This window comes from Nicotiana tabacum, chromosome 12, assembly GCF_000715075.1.
Source record: "Nicotiana tabacum cultivar K326 chromosome 12, ASM71507v2, whole genome shotgun sequence".
In the NCBI taxonomy this organism is placed as follows: Eukaryota; Viridiplantae; Streptophyta; class Magnoliopsida; order Solanales; family Solanaceae; genus Nicotiana; species Nicotiana tabacum.
In genome coordinates this window covers 28,678,085-28,691,619 of record NC_134091.1, presented here as the reverse complement: position 1 = coordinate 28,691,619, position 13,535 = coordinate 28,678,085, and the positions used below count along the sequence as shown (strand labels likewise).

Below are 13,535 nucleotides of genomic sequence, written 5' to 3'. Positions count from 1 at the left end.
GACTCCTCAATGACTTTGGTATGCATTCTAAACTAAACCTAGACAAATTATAAATTAAATTATAAATTAAAAAAGAAAAACCTAAACAAATTACTGTAAAACAAATAAAAAATAAACATACACGTATAAACAAATCAAAAATACAAAGAAAACTAATTGTAATGACAATTTAATCTTATTTGCCCACTGACTTTAGATTTGGTCTAAACCAAATATAAATAAATTATTAAAAAAAAAACAATATAGAAACACATTGACTGAAGAATCCTCACCTAGACTTTTACAAAGAAACATGCAAGTAACAAGTTTGTAAATTTTTAAACTTTTTCTTCTAATTTTTTATCAATTCTATCTGCCATCCCCAAAAGAGAGTAAACTTATGGCATTGAGATTCTATTTCACCTTTCCAAATGAGAAGAAAATTACTCTTGAAACTAATGTCAACTTAAAATCAGAACATAAGTAGAATAAGTTCACTCCTTTTAGGAATACAAAAAGACAAATGAAAATTTTAAAAATTACCCGTGAGTATAACATACAAACTGATTTTGATGGTCATATCTTTTGCTATCAAAATCAAATTTTTATGGCACTTGATTGGGCACTCTTTCATAGCAAGAATCATCTTTTTGTGACCTTGAAGAAATATGTACAAAATAACAGATTAATACTGACACTAATCTATAGAATAACATATAGTTTTCAATTTTCATGAATTAAGAAATATGATAAAACTAAAGAAGAACAACAGTAATTTAATCAAAACAATGGATGTTTAAAATCATATTTAAAGTGAGTGGTATATAATTTTAAAAACCTATATATATTATTTTAGCCTAAACTTGTACATGTTTTACTATTGTTATTTGCAATGGGAAGATATTGCTTTACCGATATTAGAGAACCAATTTAATTTTATTTAAATTAAATATGTCACGACCCAAAATCCATTAAAGATCGTGATGGCATCGGACATCGCTGTTAAGCCAACACTAAATACATAATTCAGGTCTCATTTTAATATTTTTTAAATCATATTTTTCCCTCAATTAAATAGTAGGAGATGGAGTTTACAAAATACATAATAATATCTTTAAAAATTTCAATACAGTGTAACCCATAATCATCCCAAAAGCCGGTGTCACAAGTGCATGAGCATTAACTAGAAATGTAAAATAAAATACAACAGCTGTCCGGAATACAAATTGGACAGGAAATATTTAAGTACTCTGAAGGAGACTCTGTTGGTTGCGGATCGTCGTATAGAATGCAGCTCACCTAAGTCCCCGCCAAAATCGCGCCTCTGCGCCCACAAGGCCGCTAAACATATGTGTACCTTCACAAAAATGTGCGACAAGTATAGCATGAGTACGTAAATCAACGCGTACCCAGTAAGTATCCCGCCTAACCTCGAAGAAGTAGTGACGAGGGGTCGACTCGGACACTTATTATGGGCTATAATTAATATACCAATGATATGATTAAGCATGGATCACATAGAATGACTGTAAGCCCGATATCATGAAATAAGTAAACAATTCTTTTGTTAACAATAAATTTTCCAAATTAATTTTCATTATTTTAACAGTTTATATCTTGGGCCAATGAGGAAATATCAATTATTATAATTTCTGAAGCAATTAATACAATCATGCGCAAGTCATGTCGAGGTCGTACGACCCGATCCAATAATAAAATAAAATATGCATTGCCGAGGGTCGAACGGCGCAAACCATAGATGCATCTATAAATTTTCCCACTCGTGAATCATACATGCGACGCGGTCCCCGCTCGCGAATCATACATGCGACGCGGTCCCCGCTAGCAAATCATACATGTGACGCGGTCAAATATAAATTTAAAAAAATACCCCGCTCGCGAATCATACCTGCGACATGGCCAAATATAAGTTTAACATTTAAATCATATCTCTTTCTTGATTTTTTTCAAAATAAGGGAAATTCAACTTGTAACTTTTTAAGAAAATTACCCCGCTCGCAAAACATACATGCGACGCGGTTACACATAGATTTCCTCAGCTTTTATGATATTCCTCAATTCTTTTCGAAATTACGAAGTTCAAATGAAACCTTTTAAATCTTAAGTTCTTCAATTTCAACTCCTTTCAAAATATTTAATAAGCGGACTCAACCTCGCTCCCTCTCGAGGCAAACAATAAACATAAATCAATAATAATATCAACAAGGCATGATGTGAGCCTAAAACTACCCAGACGTAGGCATAGCTAGTAGCTACGTACGGACTCTCGTCACCTCATGCGTACATAGCCCCCACAAATAGAAACACACAATAATTTAGTTCACCTATGGGGTTAATTCCCTCTTACAAGGTTAGAAAGGAGACTTACCTCGCTCCGTAGTCCCATAACCGGCTTTCGAGCCCTTCAAACAACTCAAATCAATGCCAACGCTCCAAAACTAGCCAATAATTATGCAAACCCATTAATATACACTTGAATACTCATTATAATCCAATTTATAGCAATTTCTAACCCCGATCGGAAAGTTGATAAAAATCACTCTCGGGCCCACATGCCCGAATTCCAAAAATTTTTGAAGATAAACTTTACCCATAACTATAGTTTATTCTCAATTCTGTGCCCAATTTCGTGGTCAAAATCTAAAATACTAAATTCTAGGTCTTCTACCAAAACCGCCACAATTTATACTAATTTCCATATTCCAATCCATGTATAATTCATGTATTTAACTCACAAATGGGAAGAAACCACTTACCTAGAATTGCTTGATGAAAATCTCCCCTTGAAACTCTCCAAAATCGTCCAAACCAAACAAAAATGGGAGAAAAATGGGCCAAGTCCCATTTTTTTAAAAACCCTCTGCCCAGCGACAATTCCGCACCTGCGGAACAGTAGCCGTACCTGCGGCTTCGCAGGTGCGAGGTTCCCTTCGCTTCTGTGGCTTGTTCCGCTTTTGCGTTCAACTCCTTCGCTCCTGCGCTTGTGCAGATGCGGCCAATAGTCTGCACCTGCGGTCCTTCCCTTGACTGCCCAACCCCCCATGTGCGACTCCTAGGCCGCTACTGCAGCTCCGCACCTACGGCCAAAACCTCACAGGTGCGGTTGCACTAGATATCAGCTCCCTCAATGCTTCCTCAAATTCCATTTTCGATCCGTTAACCATCCGGAATCCACCCGAAGCCCCCGTTACCTCAACCAATTATACCAACACATCCCAAAACACATTACGAACATAGTCGATCCTCCAAATCATATCAAACAACGTCGAATTCATGAATCGCACCCCATTCCAAGCTTAATGAACTTTAAAATTTCAAACTTCCACATTCGAAGCTGAAACCTATCAAATCACGACCGATTGACCTCAAATTTTGTACACAAATCACATTTAACATTACGGACCTATTCCAACCTCCGGAATTTGGAATCCGGCCCTGATATCAAAAGTCCACTTCCCGTCAAATTTCTCAAAAACCTTTAAATTTCTAACTTTCGCCAAATGACTCCAGAATGACCTATAGGCCTCCAAATCCACTTTCGGGCGCGCTCCCAATACCAGAATCACCATACGGAGCTACTCCCAGACTCGGAATCCCAAACGGACATCAATAACAGTGTAATGTACTGCAACCCAAATTTATGAAAATTTTCCCAAGTGCTAACTTTCACAATAGGCGCAGAAATGCTCCTGGTCATCCAAAAACCGATCCGGACATACGCCAAAGTCTGAAATCATCATACGAACCTGTTGGAACTTTCAAATCCCGATTCCGAGGTCGTTTGCTCAAAAATTCAACCTTAGTCAATTCTTCCAACTTAAAGCTTCCGAAATGAGAATTTTCTTTCCAAATCCACTCTAAACTTCCCGAAGTTCAATTCCGATCACGTGTACAAGTCATAATACCCGAAACGAAGCTGCTCATGGCCTCAAACCGCTGAACGATGCGCTAGATCTCAAAACGACCGGTCGGGTCGTTACATACGTTCGTCCTCGAACGTGCTAAGAACTGCTCTGGAATTGTCTGAAATCGCTATTCAATACCTCGTACACCTACCCGTGCTACTGCAACTCAGTTGAGCACTCTAGCTTGAGCTAATCTGAAGATTTTCCCTTTTACTTAGCCAAATAGGCCTTAGAGCTCTATTCTAACTTCCGGAATTCTTTGCCAGGCCTGCTTCCATCATACGAACATCGTATCAATCTCTATGCGATGTACCAATACATGATTGCATACCTTTGTTGAATCCACACTATGCACTGCGTAACTTACATAACCATAATAACATTCTCTGACAACAATAGCCGAAATTTCACGAATCCGATGCTCACAATGCACCTCATGACATATATAAGTCTTGTTCTGACTCCTGCAATACCGCCACGACGGAAAAGATGTATAGAAATTCATAACCAACTGTCGAGTCAACAAATCATCTAGTGTCTCCTCTTGACTAGAATCATCACCTCATTATGAGACAAATAATGGTATTTGCTCTTTAATATACTGTATACAATCTGATCACACTGATCCCAGATCCGCTAATCTCGTCTTACCCAGTATAAGCTGCTCAGGCCCTAAGCCACCTCAGACAGGACCAAAAATCTCATATGATGCCACAAGCTACCACCTAGAATGGGATACATAAGGAAAACTAACTCTGGAAAGAACTACTCAAGCCTCATAACTAATTAAATTACCGCAATGGCGTTATGAACCTTCCTCAAAAAACAAGAAACAAAATACACAAGAATAGATATAGGGGAAATTGTACTCAACATTACACTGTTGCAGCGTGCAACCCGATCCAAACAACATACCCGTGGCGGCGTGCCACCCGATCCACACATAAAATCTATATAAGGAGATAGTTACCGAGCTAGAATGCTCATCACTAAAAAATACCTGAATACCGGCCACAAGCACGCTAATTGCATAATACCATCCCTGGGGAGACAAATAGCGCCATACGCTACAAAACTCGAGCACAACTAAGGTGCGATATATGATCTGGATCTCGAGAGCTATCTTGCTCACACAACACCATCGCTACGTGGAACCTCATCACATGTGCAATTTAATTCATCAAGTCGTCTCACAACTCACACGGCATAATATTGTATTACGCAAAATGGCCAACGACCAAGTATCATTCAACGTCCGAATACCCCTCCATAAGGAGCGTTATGCTGAAATAAACACATCCGGCCTGATATAGAGCCCATATTTATAATTTGATCCATCCACGGACCTCTAGCCGATTCTGATCACACTGCACTAGGATAATAACCTTTCAAGGGTCCATAATAGCCACCCCCCCCCATTTTTAACATACAAGAACGGCCGTCAAATTCAGAAAAAACTTCCATAATCTCACTGGCCACACTAACACTATGAAGCAAATCAAAAAATCCGCAAATCAGAACTCAAGCCTCTTACACAAGACACCGATCTCAGGTGACGCTAAAGATAATACCAGCCGGTTCCAACCATCTGGCTCCTCCCTCGCTCATCCGAGCGCGTGACATTCTTGCCAACACCGAGCCGCGGCCACGATCCTCAACTTCCAATTCCTACGTTACTCACGGCACTTAATCATGACAATGCGCATGAGTACAAGAATTTCATCATAACTCCTGAACTACTAATAGGGTAAACACTTCATCATATAGAACCCTTTCAGAGAACCTTTGCAACCCATGACTGAATTCCCATAACCGCAGAAATTACCAACCTCAAGTAGTGGTCTAAACCACCATAACTCTTTCGGGATCCATCTACACATAACAGGCCATAGCACTCGAATGCTTACAAATAAATCAAATTACGACGGCCGTCAAGCCTCGCACGTAATGCCGCAAATCACGTGTATAACTTAATACGCTAAAGGAACTGATCACTACTACCATCATGCCATTTCAACCGTAGCTAACTGGTACATCCATTCTGATATTTTCTCTATGAGTCCGAAGTTATTTTCTCCTATTCCTCCAATGCTACCCCCCAGGCCGAAGATAACATAGAACACTCCAAGCCCCCTTTCACAATCCACTGCAAAAGCTCGATACTCAACCATACTGCAGACTCGAAATCCTTAAACACCAAACCTTAACTTTTGAATCCACTAAGACTCTTATTGAGAGTCACCCACTCTGACTTGGTCCCGCATATAATCCACTCCAAGGCTCTGCTAGCACATGAGCACCCTATCAAAGAAGAAGTTGGACGAATCATCTTCCTTGTAACTCGCCTCTACACGAAGCATAAATCTTGAGTCTTCCCAAAGCCTGAGCATGAATCGATAAGGCCAACTATAGCACACATTCCTCAAATCGCTTGCTCCAATTACCACTGATGTTCTCTTTCCTTAGTCATAATAACCCATCAATATGCAGATAACCAGAAATCTTATAAATAGACGACCATGCAATCCAACTGTAGGCGATGGGACTCTCCCACTTAGCTTGAAGCTACTATTGCATAAACCTGGAACCCACCAAGATTCTTTCTTCATCGATAGGATCTAGCATAATCAACCTGCCAAATTCCTCGAAATCCTTCCATTAACCTTTAATGAACACTCCGAACCACTAGCCACATTTACATATTCAATCTCTTACCGGGTGGCCAGTAGAATTCTTTTGCAGAAGCTTCGTCAACACCACGCGACCGCTAACCTGCTCACAGGAGATAACTCACCTGTGAAAATTACATGCCGACATATTCCAATGTCGCTACACTGGGTATAATTACTACGAAATCAGTAGACCATCCTGAGTCCGAGCTCATTCACCAGCTGAACCAGTCCGTTCACTCCTCATGGACGTCAACTAAAGGTGTGACAATACATTCCAATCCAAAGTCATGTTGTAACCTTCTTCATATCAAGCAACTCCTTTTTGTTGTATCTAATCTCCCGCCGTATAATAGCCAATATTTCAAATTAAGTCCGTAGGCCCAATCACTGTCCACCATAATTCCCAAATCACTCTAAACTTTCCTCAAGGCGTGTAGCTATCCTATCACAGAACCCACATGCTACTCTGCCACTCTCCCACTTTGGTCAAACTCACTCCTTTAAGTAACTACCCGATTCTTGTTCTCACACTTGGCCTTCTATAAGTTTATCCACCGCAAGGCACCTCCCACATGTCCTTCCCCATCCTTCGCTGCCCAGTTGTTGCCTTAAATCAAAATCTACCTCTGTAGCACTTGAACCGATAGATCGCTACCAACTTTAAACCTTTCCGGAAATCATCTTTCTCGAGCCATCAATACCAGGAATGCTGATTCGATCCTGAAGCTCTGCATACTGCGACCTCTCACAGTCACTTTCTCGGCACCATTTATAATACTCTGCCCCAAGGCGAATTGAAGGGAACCATAACACCGGCGAACTTAACACATTATAACCAATCAAGGACGATGACGCCACATCACAGGCAAAGATTCCACCATGCTCGAAAATATCGAGTCCCGCTACTCCATCAACCCAAGTCTGCACATTCTTAGTTCGATTGCCATTCCTCCGTCGAAAGTAAAATACCGAATCTCTAAATCATGCACTAAGTAAACCTCATTTCAAGTCATTCACTGCCCCGAGATATAGGCAACCATCTTACCATCACATCAATACTGTGTGATAACAACTCATGAGCATCACAGCAACATGTGCATAGCCTCAAAGCTCTCAAAAGTACAGTTATTAAGCTGAAATGACAGAATATCCTTCCACATCGCATAAGATTGAATGGGAAAGAAATGAAAGCATAAGCCTCAAAGGAATCAAATCGCACGATGAGGAATCAAGAAGGAAAGTGCTCCTAAAAGGCCTGTAGCCTCTCGTAGATAAGTACAGACGTCTCCATACCGATCCACAAGACTCTACTAGACTCGCTCATGACTCGTGAGACCTAAGTGAACCTAGTGCTCTGATACCATATTGTCACGACCCAAAATCCATTAAAGGTCGTGATGGCGCCAGACATCGCTGTCAGGCAAGCCAACACTAAATACTTAATTCAGGTCTCATTTTAATATTTTTGAAATTATAGTTTTCCCTCTATTAAATAGTAGAAGATGGAGTTTACAAAATACATAATAATATCTTTAAAAATTCCAATACAGTGCAACCCATAATCATCCCAAAATCCGATGTCACAAGTGCATGAGCATTAACTAGGAATGTAAAATAAAATATAACAGCTGTCCAAAATACAAATTTGAAAGGAAAAATGTAATTACTCTGAAGGAGACTCTGTTGGCTGCGGTGCATCGTATAGAATGCAGCTCACCTAAGTCCCCGCCATAATCGCGCCTCTGCACCCACAAGGCCGCTAAACATATGTGTACCTGCACAAAAATATGCAGCAAATGTAGTATGAGTACGTAAATCAACGCGTACCCAGTAAGTATCCTGCCTAACCCCGAAAAAGTAGTGACGAGGGGTCAACTCGGACACTTACTATGGGCTATAATTAATATGCCAATGATATGATTAAGCATGGATCACGTAGAACGACTATAAGCCCGATATCATGAAATAAGTAAACAATTCTTTTGTTAACGAAAATTTCCCAAATGCATTTTCATCATTTTAACTATTTATATCTCGGGACAATGAGGCAATATCAATTATTATAATTTCCGAAGCAATTAATACAATCATGCACAAGTCATGCCGAGGTCGTACGGCCTGATCCAATAATAAAATAAAATGTGCACTGCCGAGGGTCGAACGACACGAACCATAGATGCATCTATAAATTTCCCTGCTCGCGAATCATACATGCGACGCGGCCAAATATAAGTTTAACATTTAAATCATATCTCTTTCTTGATTCTTTTCAAAATAAGGAAAATTTAGCTTGTAGCTGTTTAAGGAAATTACTCTGCTCGCGAAACATACATGCGACGCGGTTACATATAAATTTCTTCAACTTTTATGATATTACTCAATTCTTTTCGAAATTATGAAGTTCAAATGAAACCTTTTAAATCTTAAGTTCTTCAATTTCAATTTCTTTCAAAACATTTAATAAGCAGACTCAATCTCGCTCCCTCTCGAGGCAAACAATAAACATAAATCAATAACAATATCAACAAGGCATGATGTGAGCCTAAAACTACCCAGACGTAGGCATAGCTAGTAGCTACGTACGGACTCTCGTCACCTTGTGCATACGTAGCCCCTACAAATAGAAGCACACAATAATTTAGTTCACCTATGGGGTTAATTCCCTCTTACAAGATTAGAAAGGAGACTTACCTCGCTCCGTAGTCCCATGACCGGCTTCCGAGCCCTTCAAACAACTCAAATCGATGCCAACGCTCCAAAACTAGCCAATAATTAAGCAAACCCATTAATATACACTCGAATACTCATTATAATCCAATTTATAGCAATTTCTAACCCCGATCGGAAAGTCGATAAAAATCACCCTTTGGCCCACGTGCCCAGATTCCGAAAATTTTTGAAGATAAACTTTACCCATAACCTCACGAACTAAAATATATAGTTTATTCTCAATTCTATGCCCAATTTCGTGGTCAAAATCCAAAATACCAAATTCTAGGTCTTCTACCAAAAATTCCACAATTTATACTAATTTTCATGTTCCAATCCATGTATAATTCATGTATTTAACTCACAAATAGGAAGAAACCACTTACCTAGAATTGCTAGATGAAAATCTCCCCTTGAAGCTCTCCAAAATCGTCCAAACCAAACGAAAATGGGAAAAAAATGGGCCAACTCCCATTTTTATAAAAACCCTTCTGCCCAGCGACAATTCCGCACCTGCGGAATAGTAGCCGCACCTGCAGCTTCGCAGGGGCGAGGTTCCCTTCGCTTCTGCGCCTTCTTCCGCTTTTGCGATCAACTCCTTCGCTTCTGCGCTTGCGCAGATGCGGCCAATACTCTGCACCTGCGGTCCTTCCCCTAACTGCCCAACTCTGCATCTGCGACTCCTAGGCCGCTTCTGCGGCTCCGCACCTGCGGCCAAAACCTCGCAGGTGCGGTTGCACCAGATATCAGGTCCCTCAATTCTTCCTCAAATTCCATTTTCGATCCGTTAACCACCCGAAATCCACCCGAGCCCCCCGGGACCTCAACCAATTATACCAACACGTCCCAAAACACATTACGAACTTAGTCGAGCCTCCAAATCACATCAAACAACGTCGAATTCATGAATCGCACCTCATTGCAAGCTTAATGAACTTTAGAATTTTAAACTTATACATTCGATGTCGAAACCTATCAAATCACGTCCGATTGACCTCAAATTTTGCACACAAGTCATATTTGACATTACGGGCCTATTTCAACCTCCGAAAATTGAATCCGACCCCGATATCAAAAGTCCACTTCCGGTGAAACTTCTCAAAAACCTTCAAATTTCTAACTTTCGCCAAATGACTCCAGAATGACCTACGGACCTCCAAATCCACTTCCGGACGCGCTCCCAATACCAGAATCACCATACGGAGCTACTCCTATACTCGGAATCCCAAACGGACATCGATAACGTTGTAATGCACTGCAACCCAAATTTATGAAATTTTTCCCAAGTGTTAACTTCCACAATAGGCGCTAAAATGCTCCCGGTTCATTCAAAATCCGATCCGGACATACGCTCAAGTCCGAAATTATCATACGAACCTGTTGGAACCTTCAAATCCCGATTCCGAGGTCGTTTGCTCAAAAATCCAATATTAGTCAATTCTTCCAACTTAAAGCTTCCGAAATGAGAATTTTCTTTCCAAATCCACTCTGAACATCCCGAAGTTCAATTCTGACCACGCGTACAAGTCATAATACCTGAAATAAAGCTGTTCATGGCCTCAAACCGTCGAACGACGCGCTAGAGCTCAAAACGACCGGTCGGGTCGTTACAAAATAAGAGATTGACCACTTTAATCTTCAAAAATTGTTAGAATTTATAGTTAATTAAAGAAACTCTATTCACTTTTGTCGTTATTTATGTTGCAATAAATTAGAATTGTTCAAGTTTCCATGTTTACCTAATGAACGTTAGGTAAGTTTTTTAAGTTTTCTATTTTTCTTTTTGTTAGAATAAGAAAATCTTTTAATTGATTTTAAAGGCCTAATTTAAATAAGGAAAAATTTAATAAACTAAATTTTATTTGATTTTAATGTCCTAAATATTTGGAGAAGCGCTAAATGATAAGATTATTCGATGTAAAATCATGTTTTAAAGGATAAAAAAAGACAAACGGCATTTCGCTAAGGGCTTTCGTACTTTTAATATAGTGTATATATATATATATATATATATAACATATATAAATGACATAATGTGTGTCATGGTTTATTCGAATTGGCCTGATGATTTGATAACAGAGATTCTAGTGAGACTGCCCGTGAAATCTCTTTTACGATTCAAATGTGTGCATAAGAATTGGTACTCTCTTATTACAAGCTCTTTTTTTGTTAGAAAACACCTTCATCACAAGGAAAACCCTACCCATCTCTTAATACCTATTTATGGCGAAGATGTGATCTCACAAACCGGCACCACTATTTATGTGTTGCCCGATAAAATATTATCCGGTTTGATTCCTGAAAAGCCTAGTCATTCACAGATTTCTGTACAATTGAATCAGTTTATTGGTCGTGTTGATGGCTTATTTTTCTTGCTCAATATTTCATATCAGAGCCATGTCAATGATTCACATCGTATGGCTCTGTGGAACCCAGCTACAAGAGAGTTTAGACCTCTTCAACTAAATCTTCCCAAGTTTACCCAATCTTATTTTAGGTATTATGATAGTGTATTTGGCTTTGGCTTTGATCCAATAAGTCAAGATTACAAGGTGGTTTGCATTTGGTTTCTTTCTGATCAAGATGCGTCTATTCCTTATGTGTGGTTTGCTGCCGTTTACTCATTAGACAATGACTGTTGGAAAAAGATAACCTGCAATTTTGATGCTGATCTATTAATGCATAGGTCAATAATGAGCTCGACCTGTTTCAATGGATTTTATTATTGGTGTGCAAACATTACTGTTACAGTCAGCCACAATACCTATAAGCAAATCCTCCTAATCCGATTTTTCGATATGCACAATGAAGTGTTAGGTGAATTTTCATGGCCTAACCATATACCAGCATTTGATCTTTGTGATCTCACTATTTATAAGGAGTCCCTTTGCCTACTCGTGCGTCATCTTGATCTCGACGATGATCATAACAACAACTACTCTGATCCTCCAATTGATATATGGGTTATGAAAGACGAAAGATTGTGGATTAAAGTTCTTAACGTGGTTCCTACGAGGACTGAACTTCTTAATGTGGTGCCTACGATATCTGAGTGTCAGCCTATAGGGTTTTGGGGTCATGATAAGTTTATATTTTCACGTCATGAAAATATAATGTTATATGACTCTAAAACTCATGAATTTACACATCTACTTGATAAAAACGAAGAGCGGTGTTATAGTTCTGTTTTTAATTACAGGGAGAGTCTAGTTTTCATCGAATGGGAAAACGTGTGTCATAGGCAAGGCGATGTCTTGGATCTCATTCAAGATTTTTTTTAAGATAGCGAAGATGAAGAACTTTGAATGGAGGTGATTTTGTGTCATTCTTTGCTTGGTACAAATTAGATGGGAAGAAGTCTGCTATTAGAAAAACAAATTATGGTGGTGAACTGAGTTTAATAGAATTTTGTCATTTAGTTTATCTTTGATTGAAAATATGAGATAATGTATGCTAACTCTGTTTTATATTTTCTGTTGAAGTGCAGATTGTGAATATGGTTTGATTACTTGGTAGACATCTTTGTTTATATGCATTGTATGTCTTTACATTTCCCGCGAAAACCTTTTATTCTACATCTTTTTACCACACAATTAGTTCAGGTATTTCAACGGCAGTGTAAGTGATCAATTAACTCATATTTTGCACAAAGTTCTATTACTCTTAGTGGTGGCTCCGCAATTTCTTATGGGCACATGGCATCCCATAATTTAGTCTTATTGACTACACCCCAATTCCGAGCTTTATGTTACTCTTTCCAATTGGCATGTCAGGTTCGGGGCGTCCCCGTTGGATAAAATGATCTCCCCAAATCCGTAAAATCAGAATTTCGATCAAATCACATATCGAATACTGGGCCTTCTGATTCTGAAAGTCGATACGACAAACCCGCTGTTAAAACAGGTTGTACAGAAATTCTACGTTAAAATATTCACACCAAATAAAATAGTTATAATTGGAGTTTTTATATATATTTGGTCTTGAAAATAGGCTATTCCTCAACCCTCAGATCCTCCTTCGAACTTGTAAAGTTGCCCCCTGGACAACCATAAAATCATGTACCTAAATTAGCCCACTACTGCCTCGTTACCTACACGGCCTAAAGACCTCTTGAATCACAATGGAATATTATTTGGGGATTTGCGGTAGTACCCTATATTTGTGTCACTTTTTAATATGTACCCAATTTTTTAAAATTATTGATTTGGTAGTTATAATATGACAATTACACTCCTGACAAAAGATATAA

The 13,535-nt window shown here is 39.1% G+C and overlaps 1 protein-coding gene across 1 annotated transcript; it reads left to right on the top strand.

Annotated features, from left to right (window-relative positions):
- The first annotated feature begins 11,319 nt into the window (after positions 1–11,319).
- On the top strand, positions 11,320–12,656 carry LOC107771584 (putative F-box protein At5g62660). The gene has a single exon (XM_016590992.2). It carries the CDS (start codon positions 11,320–11,322, stop codon positions 12,565–12,567), a length of 1,248 nt encoding a protein of 415 aa, XP_016446478.2. The 3' UTR covers positions 12,568–12,656.
- Positions 12,657–13,535: the final 879 nt, after the last annotated feature.